General features: G+C 45.2%; 1 protein-coding gene across 1 annotated transcript in view; it reads left to right on the top strand.

Moving 5' to 3' along the window:
- LAMA1 (laminin subunit alpha 1) overlaps positions 1–17,097 on the top strand; it is a 124,921-nt gene extending 107,824 nt beyond the window's left edge. The window contains 15 exon segments of the mRNA XM_070361981.1: positions 212–362; positions 1,231–1,375; positions 2,172–2,313; positions 4,418–4,532; positions 4,758–4,928; positions 6,192–6,343; positions 7,293–7,478; positions 8,077–8,212; positions 9,129–9,241; positions 10,563–10,752; positions 11,293–11,451; positions 12,296–12,449; positions 13,960–14,093; positions 15,663–15,885; positions 16,736–17,097. Of these exon segments, the coding sequence (XP_070218082.1) occupies positions 212–362; positions 1,231–1,375; positions 2,172–2,313; positions 4,418–4,532; positions 4,758–4,928; positions 6,192–6,343; positions 7,293–7,478; positions 8,077–8,212; positions 9,129–9,241; positions 10,563–10,752; positions 11,293–11,451; positions 12,296–12,449; positions 13,960–14,093; positions 15,663–15,885; positions 16,736–16,896 (2,332 nt within the window). The 3' untranslated portion in view covers positions 16,897–17,097.
- The last annotated feature ends 2,891 nt before the right edge of the window (positions 17,098–19,988 follow it).

The raw sequence follows: 19,988 nt of genomic DNA, 5'->3' as shown, positions 1-19,988 counted from the left end.
TTAACTCTCTTTTCTTTATAAAGCAACTGGGTGCTTGTCTCGCATAATCTCATGGGGGGCATCTTTTAAGTTATTATGACTTAAGACTTACTACCAAATTATGGAAATAAATGCTCTATGACAGCTTTGTGAGGAAGAACTCATGAGTGTCGTGTGTCCTTGTGAACTACCTTCCTAAGAACAGGTTATATTTCACCCTCTCTCTGTGCAGCCCCCAGGATGAAGATGCCTCTTTCCATTTTGCTGGGAGTGGGTATTCTGTCGTGGAGAAGACTCTCCGGGCTACTGTGACTCAGATAATTATGCTTTTTAGTACCTATTCACCTAACGGGCTGCTTCTGTACCTGGCTTCAAACGGCACCGTAAGAGTCTTTAAGGGTTCTATGTCCTGCTGTGTACATACAGTTGGATTGCTATGAGGATATTTATTAAATGATTGTTTTATGAGCACATACAAGGATAATATATACACATGTATGCCATACTAGTTTCCCATTTTAAATTATTTATCAGTACAAACTCACTGACAAGCATTTGGAAAAGCATGTCAAATAGAAAATAGCTTCCCATCATTATGTGCATTTAGCCATGTCCAACTCTTTGCAACCCTACGGACTATAGCCCACCAGGCTGTTGTGTCTATGGGATTCTCCAGGCAAGAGTACTGAAATGGGTTGCCATGCCCTCCTCCAGGGGAATATTCCCAACCCGTGGATCCAACCTGAGTCTCCTGTGTCTCCTTGTACTGCAGGTGGACTCTACCCACTGAGCCACCTGGGAAGCCCTCCCCTCATTATAAATGTCACTTAAACATTTATTATTAGATTTTGAGCCTAAATAAGAGGTCTTGTTTTATTCACTGTGACTTCCTAATCTTATTTGAATTCCATCAGAGGAGTTCATGTTCTTATTTTTATCTTGAGTGCGGGTGATCTTTCTGTTTTGTGGTTGTATTTTTAGGACTGGCTCATTTGTCAGTCTAAGTGAACAAGATGCAGAGAGTCCACTTCTCTTACTGTGTTGTGGACTTTGACGTTCATGAGTTTATTTCACACGTCTGTATATTAATCTAGTAAGCCTTGTGGACACTTTTAATGTCCAACTATTAGGCCAGATCCTGTTCTCTCAGTTTGACTGTAGGAGATTTCCACCCTCCCTGACTTGGAGGGGAAAGAAATCTTGTGATAATAATGTAATCACGGGTAAGTGTTTTTTCTTGTTTTTTTACAGAAAGACTTTTTATCCATTGACCTGGTCGACGGCAGAGTCAGGGTGACAGTTGACCTGGGTTCTGGGCCCCTTGCTCTGATTACCGACCGACGCTATAATAATGGAACGTGGTACAAAATTGCCTTCCAGCGAAATAAAAAGCAAGGTAAGTGTGAGGACAGACGGACAAAATGCCCTAGTGGGAATGGAAATCTTTCCAAAGTTAGCAGTCTTTGTTTTTTCTTTAGCTTTCTGAGTCTTCTTGAATGACATTCTATTCAAAAGCCCTTGTTTTCTTTGGAATTCTGAGCACCGGGATTCACAGCTTGGTGAAGGAATATTCTGTTTGTCTGTGGTTTCCAAATGCATTGGGCTTCCCTGGTAGCTCAGTTGGTAAAGAATTCCCCTCCAATGCAGGAGACCCCGGTTTGATTCCTGGGTCTGGAAGATCCCTGGAGAAGGGATACGCTACTCACTCCAATATTCTTGGGCTTCCCTGGTGGCTCAGCTGAAAAAGAATCCCCCTGCAATGTGGGAGACCTGGATTCGATCCCTGGGTTGGGAAGATCCCCTGGAGATGGGAAAGGCTATCCACTCCAGTATTCGGCCCTGGAGAATTCCATTGACTGTATATGTATAGTCCATGGGGTTGCAAAGAGTCGGACACGAATGAGCGACTTTCACTTTTGCAAATGCATTATTTAACATTAAAGGCTAAATTGGAATCAAGGGTCACATTGATTCCATTTTCTTTCACACATTCTGGTGCCATTTAGCATGTGCATTCTGGATTTATTGACTTTTGTAAAGAGGGTTTTCATTTGCCCTTTAACAGTCAAGAACATTCCTTGGTCAAATTTGCAGGATGGAAAAGAATATGTCTTTGTTAATGAACTTTGTGAGATGTCTGTGTTTTGTTTTCCTGTAGAAAATGATGTTCTTATCCCCTTGGTCTCCTGTAGGGCTCCTAGCAGTTATTGATGCTTATAACACCACCTACAAAGAAACCAAGCAAGGGGAGACTCCAGGGGCATCTTCTGACCTCAATCGTCTGGATAAGGATCCAATTTATGTGGGTGGATTACCGAGGTCGAGGGTAGTGAGGTATGATACCACACTGCAGAAGTGTCATGTCCCTAATTACTGTTTTCGTTTCCATAACAAAATCCCACAAACCGGCCAGCTTAAACAACAGAAGTGATTAACAAATGTATAAGAAATGTCTCGTACAGTATCTGGAGCCTGCGATTCTGATATCAAGTGTCCATAGAGCTGCTTCCTTCTGAGGATAATGAGAAAGAGTCTGTTCCGTGCTGTCTCTGGGCTTCTGGTAGCTTCGGGCATTCCTCAGCTTGTAGGTGGCATTCTTCGTCTGTGTGGACACATTGTTTTCCCTCTGTGTCTCTCTGTGACCAAATTTCCCCTTTTTATAAGGACACCACCCATACTGGATTAGAACCTATCCTAATGACCTCATCCTAACTTGATTACAACCACAAAGACCTATTTCCAAGTATGGTTACATTCAGTACCTTATGAATACTACGTCAAAGTACAACGTTAGAAAGTCAAAATCTTTTTTGAGAGGAGGTAGAGAACACAACTGAGCCCATAGCACTCTGTTTTGATTGGTATGCCATATTTGTTGTTGTCATTTAGTCTCCAAGTTGTGTCCAGCTCTTTGCAACCCCTTGGACTGCAGCATGCCAGGCCTCTCTGTCCTTCACTATCTCCTGGATTTTGCTCAGATTCATGTCCACTGAATCGGTGATGCTATTTAACCATCTCATCTTCTGCCACCCTCTTCTCCTGTTGCCCTCAATCTTTCCCAGCATCAGGGTCTTTTCCAGAGAGTCAGCTCTTCACATCAAATGGCCCAAGAATTGGAGCTTCAGCTTCAGCATCAGTCCTTCCAGTGAACATTCAGAATTCATTTCCAAGTATGCCATATACTTGAGAAGTAAAGAAAGCCTTTTGTAGTAAAATTTATGATGTTCTCCTGCCTGTAGAACATCTAAAAATGGTAACTGTGCAATATTTGGAGACCTTACTTTCCATCACACATCATTCTCCTGTCCAGACTTTCTACTAGAAAAATCTCTTTGGAGACCAAAAAAAAAAAAAGATCTTGCTTTCTACAGACTTATCTGGATTCCCCTTTTGTGTGATTAGAGTGAATAATGTATGTGAAAGCTGAAAGACCAGCATCAGCAAGTTGGATTAAAGATAGCAGAGGAGAGGTGCACTGATTCTGATTCTTGTTTAGCTTTGCGACTTTAATAATTCACATAAACTTTCTGTAGTTTGCTGTTCTCAGTTTTGTAATTTTGAACTGGGGACAAATTAAGCGAGACGTTTCTTTCACACCATTAAAAAAAAAAAAAATGCATCCACAGCTGGCAGCCGAGCTCCCAGAGACTGAACTGTAAACTAAGTGCCATAACTTCCTTATGACAATGCACTGCCTTTCTTATAACTGGCCCCTGTTTTGGTGAGTACGTCCAAATGGTAATGACTGTAATAGTTTCCCTTAAAAATATTAAGCAGGGTTTGTCGAGGTAGCCACCTAGGTGGTTGTTGTTCAGTTGCTCAGTTCTGACCGACTCTTTATGACCCCATGACATGCAGCCCTCCAGGCTTCCCTGTCCTTCATTATCTCTGGAGTTTGCTCAAACTCATGTCCATGGAGGCAGTGATGCCATCCAACAATCTCGTCCTCTGTCGCCCCCTTCTCTTGCCCTCAATCTTTCCCAGCATCAAGGTCTTTTCCAGTGAGTCAGCTCTTGGCATCAGGTGGCCAAAGACAGGGAGCTTCAGCTTCAGCATCAGTCCTTCCAATGAATATTCAGGGTTGATTTCCTTTAGGATTGACTGGTTTGATCTTCTTGTGTCCAGTGGACTCTCAAGAGTCTTCTCCAGCATCACAGTTTGAAAGCATCAATTCTTCGGTGCTCGGCCTTCTTTGTGGCCATCTGGGTAGTTGTGCTCACTAAATTTGATCCTTCTCTTTAGTCCTAAGGTGAGCACGTGTTTGACCTGAATTCTCACCGTCTCATGGTCAGTAACCTTTTTACAGGGAGACCTAGACATTTTTACAGGGAGACCATGACACCTGAAAGGAGATCTTCCTTGTTTTTATTTCTTCTTTCAAACCTGGAGTTATAAGATCCAAACTTTGTTGCTGCTGCTCTCCTGTCCTTCCCTACAGGAAAGGTGTCTCCAGCAAAAGCTACGTGGGCTGCATCAAAAACCTGGAAATATCCAGATCAACCTTTGATTTACTCAGAAATTCCTATGGCGTGAGGAAAGGCTGTATACTAGAGGTGGGGAGCGTTTTATGAATATTGAGACAAGTGTAATAATATTAGGACGAGTAAATCAAATGCCTGTTGATTTACTAACATCATAAGGCAACAGGATCTAAACCAGGGGATTGAATAGAAAAGAGGGGGGTGGGGTAAACAGCAGCAGCCTCTGGGTGATGGTTGGGTGGGGGAGGTTCCACACACAGTGGACCTGATGGGCTTTCTTCTCTCCTCTCTGACCAGCCTGTCCGAAGTGTCAGCTTCTTGAGAGGTGGCTACGTTGAATTGCCCCCCAAGTCTCTGTCACCAGACACGGAATTGTTGGCAACATTTGCCACCAGGAGCAGCAGTGGCATCGTCCTGGCTGCCCTGAGCCAGAGCAGTGAGAAGCCAGGTGATCGGCAGGCGCACGGGGTGAGTGACCCAGAGGCTGTCAAGCCAGGAGCTCAGGGAGGAAATGACTTCAGGAAACATTGGATGGAAGATGACTTAGTCCTAACGTGTATTCTAGCCATGTGCCTGGTTGTTTATGGGGGCGCATTTTTACTAAGGAAACGTGTTCATTGCTGAATGTGTTTTCCTTCATGAATCAGTGGTGTCTTTGTGTTGCAAAGTCCATCTTCCTTGTCCAGCCACTGAGAAGAAAGACACTTAGTGTCTACCTCGGATCGTAATAAATTAGGTGATATTTACCCTTTCCTCTCCTCAGACTTTATATATTACGTAATTCGAAGAGACTCCGAGAATGCTAAGGTATTGTATTAATGAAAGAGAAGTCACAGAGCTACAGTTTAGAGTCTGGCTCTCTACTGTGCAAGATATTTTATGGATACTGTGTGTGTGTGTGTGTGTGTGTTTATTCAGTGAAATTTTATTCAGCCATAAAATAGGAGGAAATCCTATGAATGAACACGTATGAACCTCGAGGACATTATGTTAAGTGAAGAAGTTAAATGGAGAAAGACAAGTACTATATGATCTCACTTATATGGGGAAACTTTAAAAAAAAAAAAAACCTCATAGAAACAGAACAGACTGGTGGTCAACCGAGTTTGTAAGAGCAGGAGGGAATTGGGTGGAGAGGGCCAAAAGGCGCAAACGTGCAGCTGTAAGAAGATCAGGGGGCGATGTACAGCGCGGTGACTATAGTCACCACACCATATTGCATTTGAAAGTTGCTAAGAGAGTGGATCTTAAAAGCTCTCCCCATAAGAAAAGATTTTGCAACTATATGAGGTGATCGATGTTAACTAAGCTTGTTGTGGTGATCATTTTGTGATATGTTCAAATATCCAATGGTTGTGTTGTATACCTAAGGCTAATACAGCGGTATATGTCAATCATGTCTCAGTAAACCTGGGGAAAGAGAGAAATAGATCAGTGACTTACGACGTGACTATTTGGTAGCACATAACGTAGCAATAAGGAAGTGTGAAGACTGTGTAGAAATGGAAATCTTTGATGTGGTTAGTGATAACAGCCTAATGCAGAAAGTAAATTAAGTGAGCAGAGATTAGAAAGTAGCATATGAAGTAGAAAGCAGTTGTGTCACATGGTGATGTTTTAAGGAGCTGCTTCCTTGGCACTAATACAGCCACATGGGCTTCATCAGATGATAATTCTTTAAATCCTATAGTAATGTCTTTTCTATGGGAATTATCTGTGTCTCCTTCCTAGCCCTTCTGGTCCATCATGCTAATTGAAGGCCACGTTGAAGTGCATGTTAACCCTGGGGACGGAACCAGCCTGAGAAGAGCTCTCCTGCATGCTCCCACGGGCACCTACGGTGACGGTCAAGAGCATTCCATCTCCGTTATAAGGAGCGGAAGGTATTTGCCTGACCTTACGAAGGCTCCCCAGTAGGATGCCTGTATGGGGCTCTTTGCAGTGAAATGATTGGGATAATTAGTATGATGTCATTAGCATTCAGTTTTTAAAGTTCCAAAATAATTCTAGGAGCTTGCTGGAAGACCTCCTTGGAAATCAATTTCATTTGCTTTGTAATAAGACATTTGCAGATTTTTCATAATTGAACAACCTTAACCCCGCCCTTTTGTGGGGCCCAGTATAAATTGTCTTTAGTTGGAAAAATTCTGTGTCAAATACCATTCATTACAGTGTTAATGAATTCTCATAGTGAGTGGGAAAATGGTAAATAACTATAGTGTGCTCAGTTGTGTCTGACCCTTTGCGACTGAACCCACAGTCTGTAGCCTGCGAGGCTCCTCTGTCCCTGGGACTTTCCAAGCAAGAATATTGGAGTGGGTTGCCATTTCCTCCTTCAGGGGATCTTCCTGACCCAGGGCTTGAACCTGCCTCTCCTGTATGCCAGGCGGATTTTTTACCGCTGAGCCACCCAGGAAGCAAATTTTAATAGTGAATGGTATAATAGTAAATAGCAACAGTGCAAACAGTAAAATGTAAATAGTAGTAAGTAGTGTTAGAGTAACATTTCTGTATTAATCTCTCTCAAAAACTATGGACCAAATGTTTTAAAAACACACTGGACATTTTGTCACAGATAAAGAAGTAGAGGATACACTCCAAAAAGCACTCGAACTGAATAATGTTTAATCACCATTACATTCATTTTGGGAAAATATTCAGCTGTCTCTTTTCATGTTCAAGAGTTGCCTTTTTTTTATTCACACATGTTAAATTTCATGTTAAAAAATTTCTTTCAGGGAAAACTTTTATTAGTAAGAACTTGCTGGAATAAAATGGACAGTGATGTTTCATTGTATTTAAAAACCTTTATATTCTCCTTTGACTCTTTAGAGTTGTTACTGTTCAAGTGGATGAGACAACTCCTGTGGAAATGAAGTTGGGCCCGTCAGCAGAAAGCAGGACTATAAATGTGTCCAGCCTGTACGTTGGGGGCATTCCAGAGGGTGAGGGAACACCCATGCTCAAGATGAGAAGCTCGTTCCACGGCTGTATCCGAAACCTGGTCTTTAACATGGAGTAAGTATGACTGTACTCTCAGCCTGACTGTGCCCGTCCCGATCTTTCAATGCCCAGTACCGACACTAATCTACAGTCTAATTTTGTCATTGGAGCTGGCCTCAAATTCTGCAAGTTCCCAAATGATAAGTGGATCCCATGTTTTATCATGAAAGTCCCCCCAGATGGCCTTTATTGAACTAGAATGGTGGACAGTCTGTCATCATGCATGAGAAAGAAGAGAACCGCTAGACATTAGTTCCACAGGTGGTGCTGTGGTAAAGAACCTTCCTGCCAGTGCAGGAGACTTAAGAGAGTGGGTTCTATCCCTGGGTCAGGAAGGTCCCCTAAGGGAGGGCATAGCCACCCACTCCAATATCCTTGCCTGGAGAATTCTATGGACTACAGTCCATGGGGTCACAGAGTCGGACACGACTGAATAGACTGAGCATGCATATGGGTTTCCAGTCATTGTGGGAGATGGTCGATTCGGTTACTTTTAAGAGTATTGTATTCGTATTTTTTAATGGATTTTAAGTGTTCAGTAATCCTGTGACCTTGGTGCATGTGTTGGCTTGTATTATCATCATTGATTCTGAAACGCTTTGTTTGTATCTAGACTTCTGGATTTCACGAGTGCCACTGACTATGAACATGCAGACCTGGACTCCTGCTCACTCTCAGAGAGGCCGAAACTAGCTGTCTACCGAGAGGATGGAGAACTCCCGCCAGAGCCCCAGCCTTTACCAAGTCCAGTAAGAAGGCCCTTCTTTAATTATGCAGTTTAGTATTAGTCGTGTCTGACTCTTTGTGACCCCCATGGACTGTAGCCTGCCAGGCTCCTCTATCCATGGGATTCTCCAGGCAAGAATACTGGAGTGGGTGGGTTGCAATTCCTTTCTTCGAGGGATCTTACCTACCCAGGTATCGAACTTGTGTCTCCTGGATTGCACGCAGACTCTTTACCATCTGAGCCACCAGGGAAGCCCTTGTTAGCTTTCACTTTTCTGTTTGATGATTTCTCTGCTTCCTTGGTTGAGAGCTCATGCTGTGATGATGCACATGGCTCAGTTGTGTAGAGCAAGGCCCATCTCTGAGTTCAGGGTGGTGGTATTGGTAGCCTCCATCCACTGACCTGGGAAACTGAGTCTACGGCCTTACTCGGCCTGGACCCAGGGCACCTGCCCTCCAGCCCGGCTCCTCCTGGCTACACCTCGCTCCTGTCAAGGAGGAACCACCTTGGCCTGTCCCCTGTGGGCACGTACAGTCCCCTGCTGCCCATGTGCCAGCTGTTCCTGCAGCTGCCTTCCCCAGAGCAGGTTTTTTTTTTTTTTTGAGGGGGAGTGGTTGCGGGCACAAGCAAGGCCTTTGCCCCTTGGACCTGATGAAAATTCATGGGAATATGGTGAACTTGAGTGGGACTGAGGTAAAAAACAGAGGCTCTAGTTGCCTTCTCAGAGAGACAGAGGGGTGTGGAACAAATAGCCAAGAAGGTAAAGGCTGTGCTGGTGTGTTTGTGTTGCTGGTGTGTTTGTATTGCTGGTGTTCTGACACCCTTGCTTCTGAGATGTTTCCTTCATGGAAGGACATGTTTGTGTTGCAGGGTGTGGGGAAGGGCGGGGGTGGTGGGCCTGGCCTTGCATGGCTGTGAGCCATATGCATCTCTTACAGGAACTGTGTGCCACGGAAAGGGCCCCAGAATACATCCCCAATGCCCACCAGTTTGGCCTCGCAGAAGGCAGCCACTTGGTGCTGCCCTTTAACCAGCTGGCTGTCCGAAAGAGGTAGGTGATGCTCTAATGTCCTCACGAGATGTCTCATTGCTAGAAGAATCCAGGGCATATTCTTCAGCAGTGAGTCTTTTCCGGAAGAAGCTTCTCGTGTGTCATGAGAAGTGAACACTTTGGTGTGTTCAGCTTGCCACCACGTGGTGGCAGTGAGAGGCAAATAGGAACGCAACTCCTATGCAGCTCAGATGCGCCAGCGTGGCTCGGCCGGGTTCCGTGGTTTGTCTGGACGCCATCTTGATGATGGTGGGTGGCTGCCTCTCTGGCGGTGTAGAGGAGAGCCCTGGCTACCTAAACCCCTCTTCCTTCTGGAATCCCAAGTCCCCTGAAGCTGTCTTCTGGACGCTGAACCCCGTTCTACAAGAAGCATTCACTAATCTGCAGAAAAGCCCCCCCCCAGCTCTATCATCATGACCCCAAATTCCTGGAGCCACACGCACGCCAGCCTGCACGTTCCCTCTGCCCTTCACACCTGGCTGTCCCAGGCAGCCTTCTCCAGCTGGGGAAGCCAGCTCACATCCCAGAGAGCTCGTGGCCAAGGGTCCTCAGGACCTGCACGCCTCCCTGTCCTCCTGTGGGTCTCAGCCCCGCAGTCCACACCCTCGGCTCTGCAGTGCTCTACCCCTCTGTCGCCGCCATCTGGGGTCACTGCCCCTTGTCTCCTGCCTTCAGTCCCCATGAGCCTGGCAGCTGCCCAGCCCCTGATCTTTGAGGTCCTCTGGCTCCGATCTGTCAGAGGTCTTTCCCTCGTTCCTCCCTGGCTGCCTTCTCCCCGTGGTCACACTGCTGAGCACTTCCTAAGTACCCACCCCACCTGCACAATCTCGCTTTAAGCATCCTCCTAACCACCTCTCTCTCCTCCTTACTTCTCTCTCCAGCAGCTGCTCACCCCCATCAAGACCTCTGAGCCCTCTGGCTTTCTCACCATCATCACCATTTTTTGCCACAGCTCATTAGCCCCCTTCCCCACTGGCCTCCACGTGACTCAGTTTTAACTCTGTGGTATATTTCTGGTGTTAGTTTTGGGGAGAAAGGGACCCTCCTTTGTTCACTGCTTGATCCTCTGCTCCTAGGAAGATTCCTGGCAGATGGAGGTAGGCAGTTACCACGAGTGAATGAATGGATAGATCAATGAAGGGATGGATAACCTGAGATGTTCAAAACAGATGTTGAAACACTTACCGGGGTCTTTGAATTTAAAGAGTGACTTTAATTGAAATTAATTTAATTGAAGAAATTTAATTGAAATTAAAGAGTGAATTTAAACAATTAAAGAGTGAGAGCATGCTCCTTCCTGAGAGCCCTCGCCTCCCTCCAGGCTCTCAGTTCAGCTGCGCATCCGCACGTTCGCCTCCAGCGGCCTGGTGTTCTACATGGCTCACCAGAACCAGGTGGACCATGCCGCGCTCCAGCTGCACGCGGGCCGCCTGCACTTCACCTTCGACCTTGGGAAGGGCAGGACCAAGGTCTCACACCCTGCGCTGCTCAGCGATGGCCAGTGGCACACGGTAGGCTCTCGGGAAGGTGGGGTCACTCGTGCCAAGCTCTGTTCCACGGCCCCTCGTGTGCACTCCGTTTCACAGTAGTGGGATCAACCCCTTTGATTTCCAGCTTGCTCTGTGTCTGATGTCTGCCCCATAGAATGTAGGCTCCTGAGGGGCACAACCTTTTCTGCTTCCTGAAATACCCTCAAGGGATCACTCAGTGCCTGAAACTTAGTAGGCACTCAGCAAACATTGGTAGAATGAACAAAATGTTCACTCACCAGGTATGTTCTTGGTTTGATGAGAAGTCAACCAAGCCCACGGGTGGTGTGAATGGGCCCAACCTGATGTCCTGGCCTCTGTGTTGCTGTGACGGGGACTCTCCAGCAGGTCCTGTGCTAACCTGCTCCAGGCTCAGCCTCCTCTCAACCCCGGAGGTGCGAACACCTGAGCCGTCCTTGAGGGTTCCATTCGGGTTATTACTCCAGCAGTGAACAGATGCTGCAAACAGCTGTTGTTTTCTCAGATTCCTTAGAAATGATTCATGTCTTCGGATCTCTCTAGGTCAAGACAGAGTACTTTAAAAGGAGGGGCTTCATGACGGTCGACGGCCAGGAATCGCCCGTGGTGACCACGGTGGGAGATGCCACCACGCTAGACGTGGAAGGAAAGCTGTACCTCGGAGGCCTCCCCTCCGAGTACAGGGCCAGGAACACTGGAAACGTAAGCAGCGTTTTCTCCGTAGGCCCATTTGTACCTTTATTGTGGTTGTTGTTTGTCTTGTGGAGGAATGTATTTATGTTTAAATTACCGTGTTTGGGCCTGGAGCTTGCCCACAAAATGGAAACATTTGGAACCACATCCCTCGACTGTGTGTTGGGGCTTCTCCTTGAAGCCCAGCCTGCCTTCCTGTTAGTGAACAAACAACTCCCTTCCCACAGGCGTTTAGCCCCAGTGCAACTCAGGAAAAGTCCAGCAAATTTGTATTGGCAGGTTAGAACACGCCACAGTCTTTTCTTTTTTCCTGATTTTTCATTTATCATTTTTGACCGTGCTGGGTCTTTGTTGCTGCGCCTGGGCTTTTCTCTAGTTGCAGCAAGAGGGGGCCGCTCTCTGGTTGTGGAGCACAGGCTTCATTGCAGTGGCTTCTCCCGTTGCGGAGCACAGGCTCTAGGGCTCACGGGCTTCAGCAGTTGCAGCTCCCCGGTTCTAGAGCACTGGCTCAATAGTTGTGTGACACACGGGCTTAGCTGCTCCATGGCATGTGGGATCTTCCCAACCGAGGATCCAACCTGTGTCTCCTTCACTGGCCCGTGGATTCTCTACCCCTGAACCCCCAGGGAAACCCCACTCCACAGTCTTGATTTCCACAATATTTACTCAGTAGAAAACCCTTTTTACTCTATTATAGTAGCTTTAAGTTAGACCTTCACGTGAAGTATGGTGGCCACTGGATTTTTAAAACCAAAAGACAGTCTTTTACTGTGTGGTGTTGAAGAGTGGGAACAGTGTGTGCTTGTCCTTCTCATGTCCTCACCATCACCTACTCCTGCATCATTTCACTTAGATCACCCACAGCGTCCCTGCCTGCCTCGGGGAGGTGACAGTGAACAGCCAGCAGCTGCACATGGACAGCCCCATGTCTGCGTTTGCAGTGACCAGGTGCTATGCCGTGGCCCAGGAAGGAACTTTCTTTGAAGGCAGTGGATATGCAGCCCTCGGTATGTACGATCAATTGTCTCACAGGCAATCTCTGGGATGCCCTGTAATCTAAGATGATGAGGATCCAGGAATCATCCGATAGGACAGGACCCGCTGTACAAGCTGCAGTGAGACCACGAATTCTGGATTCTCAGCATCTTGTGTAAAAACCTGCTCACCTGTCGTGGTACCCAGATGGCCTCCTCTCGTTAGGAGAGGTGACCCTCCAGACGGCAACATGTGGTCCTGGTGTCATCTGTACTGGCCCCAGATTTACATAAGGCAAAAGCTGTCACTGTTCAGGTTAATAAAGACCTTTGAATTCTAAACCAGCACCATAAAGTGTCTGGACCAGCCAGCCAAGTGAGACTCAGTTTTGATGAAGAAATTAACTCTGTTTAGACTGTTGAAATATTCATGAGTAGTAAGTAGAGGAATTTAAATCTCTAAAATGCTTTAGGATGGAAATTCCTCAAGGCTTAGAAGTAGCCCTTGTTAAATATCTTACATGCTCTCCCACTTCAGATGCTTAATTGGCCGGCTAAACCTGGTGATTCAATGGTAAAGAATCCGCCTGCCAAGAAGGAGATGTGGGTTTGATCTCTGGGTCGGGAAGATCCCCTGGGGGAGGGCATGGCAACCCATTCCAGTATTCTTGCCTGGAGAATCCCACGGACAGAGGAGCCTGGCAGGCTACAGTCCATGAAATCGAAAAGAATCTGACACAACTTAGGGACTAAACAACAGCAGCTTGCGGGCTAACTTCCTGTTTGCACTCAAACAGTGCTCCCCTGGCTCCTGTTCTATTTCCTATCACAGGGAACTAATTTCTGGGCTCCTTTGCCTGGGGCTTCCAGGGAGGCTCTGGTGGAAGGTGGAGGTTGGGAGGGAGGAGAGGAAAAGCCAGCAGGCTTCTCTCTTGCACTCTGTGCTTCTAGTAACACCACCATCTCCCACTTTTCCTTCAGCCCTGGGCCCCATAGGTAACAACTGCCTGCTATTGCTAATATCCCCTAACTTAGCCCAGCTTCTTTATCACCTGAATGAAAAATTCATTCAATTAAAACCCCACTTAAAAAAAAAAGCATAGTGTGGAGTCTAACACACTTAACACACTCAGCAAATAATGCCACATTGGTTAGTGGATACTGGGAAAGTAAAGTGCTCTATTTTTTGGATGGATGATGAACCAATTACATGGATCAATTCCCTTCTGATTTTACCTACGTGGCTCTGGATAAAAGCATGTGCCTATGTCAGCTCTAGTCAGGTTTAGCCCAGCTGGTAGTGTGTTTTCTTTAAAGGCATCACTTCATCCTACAGAGGTGCAAGCCGAGGCTCAGCGGTGGAAGAGACTTGCTGGTGGAGGTGGAGCTGGATCCAGAGAAGGAGCTGGAGCTAGGTCTCCTGACCCTCATCAGGAGCCCGACAGCACAGCCAGCCAGCCAGCCCAGCCCCTGGCCTCTCTGAGCCTACGCCTTCATGCATCAGGCAGGCCCCATCACTGAGTGTCTTCCTTGTGTGTTTCAGTCAGAGAAGGCTACAGAGTGCGATCCGACGTGAACATCACGCTGGAGTTCCGTACCTCATCGGAGAACGGTGTCCTCCTGGGGATCAGCAGCGCCAAAGTGGATGCCATTGGACTGGAGATTGTAGATGGAAAGGTGAACACTTAATCTGGATGCCCTTCCCCCTCCCTGCCCCCGCACATCTCATCCCAGTGTCAGAGAGAGCAGTTGAGAAACAGTAGAAATATCTAGATCCAAATTTCTAATTATGCACTTTGATGGAATGCAGAAAAGATTCATTTAATATTTAAAAATAGATAATCCTAAAAAAGGACTTCCCCAGTGACTCAGTGGTCAAGAATCTGCCTGCAATGCAGGAGACACAGGTTCAATCCCTGAGTCAGGAAGATTTTCTGGAGTAGGAAACAGCAACCCACTCCACTGTTCTTGCCTGGGAAATCCCATGGACAGAAGAGCCTGGTGGGCTACAGTCCAGGGGATCACTAAGAGTCAGACACGACTGAAGTGACTAAGCAACAATAGCAAAGCTTCACATACAGCACAAGAAGTTGACAATAGGATACTTAGTGTTTCCCTCCCTCCTTCTGCAGGTCTCAGATTGTTTGTGCTACCACCTGGGGTAGTAGAGCATCCATGGTTTTTCAGGAGGGAGTTAGTAAATGTTCCTTCACAGGTGCTATTGCAAAAGCTGTGAACCAACGTTCTTAGTAGACCCATGGGCTCCTGTCATGCTGAAAATATGACACTGATTTGAGGATGCATCAAAGATTGTGGCTCAGGCTTGCTCCCATGGAGGTGGCCGTTTTCCCTTCCGAAGCCTTGGGAATAGGCTAGCATCAGAATCCTTAGGACACTGTCTTACAAAACCACTGTTTGTTTTTCATAGGTTCAGTTCAGTTGCTCAGTCATATCTGACTCTTTGCAACCCCATGGACTGCAGCACACCAGGCCTCCCTGTCCATCACCAACTCCCAGAATTTACTCAAACTCGTGTCCATTGAGCCGGTGATGCCATCCAACCATCTCATCCTCTATTGTCCCCTTCTCCTCCCACCTTCAGTCTTTCCCAGTTTCAGGGTCTTTTCAAATGAGTCAGTTCTTCACATCAGGTGGCCAGAGTATTGGAATTTCAGCTTCAACATCAGTCCTTCCAATGACTATTCAGGACTGATTTCCTTTAGGATGGACTGGTTGGATCTCCTTGCAGTCCAAGGGACTCTCAAGAGTTTTCTCCAACACCACAGTTTAAAAACATCAATTCTTTGGCACTCAGTTTTCTTTATAGTCCAACTCTCACATCCATACATGACTACTGGAAAAACCATAGTCTTGACTAGATGGACCTTTATTGGCAAAGTAATGTCTTTGCTTTTTAATATGCTGTCTAGGTTGGTCATAACTTTCCTTCCAAGGAGTAAGCATCTTTTAATTTCATGGCTGCGGTCACCATCTGCAGTGATTTTGGAGCCCCCAAAAATAAAGTCTGCCACTGTTTCCCCACCTATTTGCCATGAAGTGATGGGAATAGATGCCATAATCTTTGTTTTCTGAATGTTGAACTTTAAGCCAACATTTTCATAGGTAGCCCTCCCTTTTAGCAGAATGCTCTGATTTTATGCACTCTAAGAACATCGTGTGAATGGACTGTGTTCCTTGAATAAGGAAGAATTCACCAAGGTATTGGCTTGTGTCTCGTTTGTTTAGCTCTTGTTTCACGTTAACAATGGTGCTGGGAGGATAACGGCCACGTACGAGCCCAAAACTCCCAGTAGGCTCTGCGATGGGAGATGGCACACCCTTCAGGCAAACAAGAGCAAGCATCGCGTGGTTCTGACTGTCGACGGGAACGTGGTTCGAGCGGAAAGTCCGCACACCCAGTCCACCTCTGCTGATACCAATGACCCCATTTATGTCGGCGGCTATCCTGGTGCGTGTGATGTCCACTCGGCTCACTTTTCGAGGGGCACTGCCTCTGGGGGAGGTCTTATCCAGGGGGATAAAGAATAGGGGTGAAGAAAGATACATGGTTTGGGTAACAAATCCTTTACCATTTTAGCTCTATTCCAAATGCCTAGGAATTCTTGGAAAAATCAGAATAATCTACATATATAAGTTGATCGGGGCTTCCCAGTTGGCACTAGGGTTAAAAAACAAAACAAACAAAAAAACCTACCTGCTGATGCAGGAGATATAAGAGACACGGGTTCAATCCCTGGGTTGGGAAATCCCTTGGAGAAGGAAATGGCAGCCCACTCCAGTATTCTTGCCTGGAGAATCCCATGGACAGAGGAGCCTGGTGGGCTACAGTCCATGGGGTCTCACAGAGTCAGACACGACTGAAGCCACTTCGTATTCATGCACGCGGAAGTTGATCATCAGGTAAGACTGAGAACATCGGGTATGGTGTATGGTAAGCTGGGTGACTTTACTGACAGAAATCTTAAATGATGCCCAGAAGTGGGAATCAATTTATGGGTTGGTAATCATTTTAGAGGACAAGCATGTGTCTTACCCTCTCACATCGCTTTTCAGATTCTCCAAGTAATTAATACAAATGTTAATAAGATAAAAATCCCTTTTATGACAAGTCACAACTATGCCTTAAAATTATTGCTTATTAATAGTTTTCTATAAATTACGCTATCACTGAAGCCACGTATGTGGAAAAATATTCTTCTAATCTTGATGCAGAAACCACAAGCATTTAGTTTTGTTTCTACTGCTGTTCTCACATCATTTAACACAACAAGATTTATTTTCTCTTCTTTCCTAAACAGCTGATGTGAAGCAGAACTGCCTGAGCAGCCGGACCTCCTTCCGGGGCTGTGTGCGGAGGCTCACTCTGACTAAGGGCCTGCAAGTGCAGTCCTTCGACTTCAGCACAGCTTTCGACCTGCAAGGAGTTTTCCCTCATTCCTGTCCTGGGACTGAGTCCTGAACTTTGGGGAATCCCTCAGTTGGGAACCATCGTTTATATTTTGAGGACTATTTTATATTTTGTGAACTAAAATCTTTACAGTTCAGATTTCATTTCCAACTCAGGTTCAGTATTTCCAGAGAGAACGTTTTTGTTTATGTTTAACTAAAACCATGTGTACAACAAATACCTCTATTAAATAGTTTAAAATGTAAATTGAAATCACTGGCTCTTTTAAGTTTTTTTAATGAAACTTTTGAAATGTTCTGTTGATCGCCTGATAATACTTCATGTTTTGCATTTTAAACTTTTAAAAAATATCATTATAGACTATCATAGATTAGAGTGGTGTATGAATACTTTCATGGGCTTTCCCTGTGGCTCAGTGGTAAAGAACCCACCTGCCAATGCAGGAAAAGAGTTCGATCTCTGGGTCGGGAAGATCCCCTGGAGAAGGGAATGGCAACCTACTCCACTATTCTTGCCTGGGCAATCCCAGGGACAGAGGAGCCCGGCTGGCTACAGTCGATGGGGTTGAAAAAAGAGTCGGACATGACTTAGCAACTAAACAACAGCAACACGAATACTTTGATTTCTTTGTCAAGAATTTAAGCTCTAGTTTCTACAATGAACAGGTAACACTATTGGTTCTATTCCAGCAGAGGGCGCCAACTGTTTGCCACATAAGCACATTAAATAGACTTCAGCAAGTCAAAAAGCAAAGGGAACACAGGAAGACAGAGCCTGGTCTAGACAAAGCTTTGTTCTGAGAGGACCTAACCTAACAGAGCATTTTGCAAGATTAAAAAAAGAAGTGGCATCATAACTAGATAGCTAGCCCTTACTATTTTCACCATTTTTAAGTGTACAGTTCTCTGCATGAGGTACCTTCACACTGTTGTACAACCATCACCACCATCCAGTTCCAAGATTCACTCCGTCTTGCAAAACAAGCTCTGTACCTATTAAATACTAATTCCCAGCTGCCCTCTCTCCCCAGCTCCTGGCATCCACCATTTTTCTTCCTGTGTGCATGGGTCTGGCGACTTGAGTCACCGGAATCATTCAGCATCAGTCAGTTTGTGACTGACTTGTTTTTCATGGCATAAGGTCCTGTAGGATCATCCATGATGGAGTATGTGTTAGTGTCCTTCCTTTCATAAGGCTGAGTAATATTCCATCATGTGTATATACCATATTTTTTAATTTATTTTTTATTGAAGGATAATTGCTTTACAGAACTTCATTGTTTTCTGTCAAACCTCAACATGAATCAGCCATAGGTATACATAAATCCCCTCCCTTTTCAATCTCCCTCCCATCTCCCTCCCCACCCCACCCCTCTTGGTTGATACAGAGACCCTGTTTGAGTTTCCTGAGCCATACAGCAAATTCTCATTGGCTATCTATTTTACATATGGTAATGTAAGTTTCCATGTTACTCTCTCCATGCATTTCACCCTCTCCTCCCCTCTCCCCGTGTCCACAAGTCTATTCTCTATGTCTCTTTCTCCATTGCTGCCCTGAAAATAAATTATTCAGAACCATTTTTCTAGATTCCATATATGTGCATTGGAATATGATATTTATCTTTCTCTTTCTGACTCACTTCACTCTGTATAATAGGTTCTAGGTTCATCCACCTCATTAGAACTGACTCAAATGCATTCCTTTTTATGGCTGAGTAATATTCCATTGTGTATACCTACCACAACTTCTTTATCCATTCACCTGTCAATGGACGTCTAGATTGCTTCCATGTTCTAGCTATTGTAAATAGTGCTGAAATGAACAATGGGATCGATGTGTCTTTCTCAACCCTGTTGTCTTCAGGGTATATGCCTAAGTGAATAAAAGACAGTAAAGTCACTCAGTCATGTCTGACTCTTTGCGACCCCATGGACTGTAGCCTACCAGGTTCCTCCATCCATGGGATTTTCCAGGCAATAGTACTGGAGTGGGTTGCCATTTCCTTCTCCAGGGGATCTTCCCAACCCAGGGATCGAACCCAGGTCCCACGCATTGTAGATAAATGCTTTACCATCTGAGCCACCAGGGTATATGCCTAGGAGTGGGATTGATTGCTGGGTCATATGGTGATTTTATTCTTAGTTTTTTAAGGACTCTCCGTACCATCTTCCATAGTGGCTGTATCAATTTACATTCCTACCGACAATGCAAGAGCATTCCCTTTTCTCCACACCCTCTTCAGCATTTATTGTTTGTCGACTTACATGCCATATTTTTGTTTATTCATTTATCCATCAATGGGCATGGGGTTCTTGCTACCTTTTGGCTATTGTGAATAATGCTGCTGCGAATATGAGCATATAAATAGTTCTTTGAGTCCCTACTTTCACCATTTTAGGGTGAAGACCCAGAAGTGGAATTACTGGATCATACAGTAAGTCAATTGTTAATTTTTTGAGGAAACTCCATACGTTTTTCCCCATAGTATCCAGTGCAATTTTTAAGCTTAGGTTTTCCACCTGTAAAATGTAGTTATGCCAACAACCACAAAAAGGTCTATATTTGGAAATATTATTAAAATTGACTCAGAGAACATCTGGATAAACCAATAACTTTGACCTTAGTGAAATTTAATCTTCAGTCACATTTGCTGGCAGAATGTACAAAAATCAGTTGGTTTAAAGACATGCTTTATTAAACACCAGGAACAAGAAAAAGAAAACTAACCAATGCATTTAACACAGCTGGTATAACCTTTATGAGAAGTCTGATTTATGTAACACCTGATTCATTTTCCTGTTGTGTCTGTCTGTGCCACCACCTCTAAAAGGATGCATCATAATTAGGAATGATAACACTCGTGGCTGGATATGGAACAACCACATCCAACACAGGCTTAAGAATTAAGGGCCAATTTAGTGTCCAAATCAGAAATTGCGATGAAAATGATTAAATGCTCTGTTAGAAATGCTGGACCAGAAGGCACATGTATTCTCACCTTAGAACACTATAAATCAAGGGCTAAATTGTGGTACCAAGTGAAAGACAGATCTGGGAAGGTTGACAGAGGCACCTGGAATTAGGCTTTGCAGAATAAACAGTAGTAGCAGCCAACATACAAAGTGCTTTCCTATGCACAGGCT

Source organism: Bos mutus, chromosome 24 (assembly GCF_027580195.1).
Source record: "Bos mutus isolate GX-2022 chromosome 24, NWIPB_WYAK_1.1, whole genome shotgun sequence".
NCBI classification, from domain to species: domain Eukaryota; kingdom Metazoa; phylum Chordata; class Mammalia; order Artiodactyla; family Bovidae; genus Bos; species Bos mutus.
The sequence above is the reverse complement of the archived record's forward strand: the minus strand, read 5'-3'. Positions and strand labels throughout refer to the sequence as shown.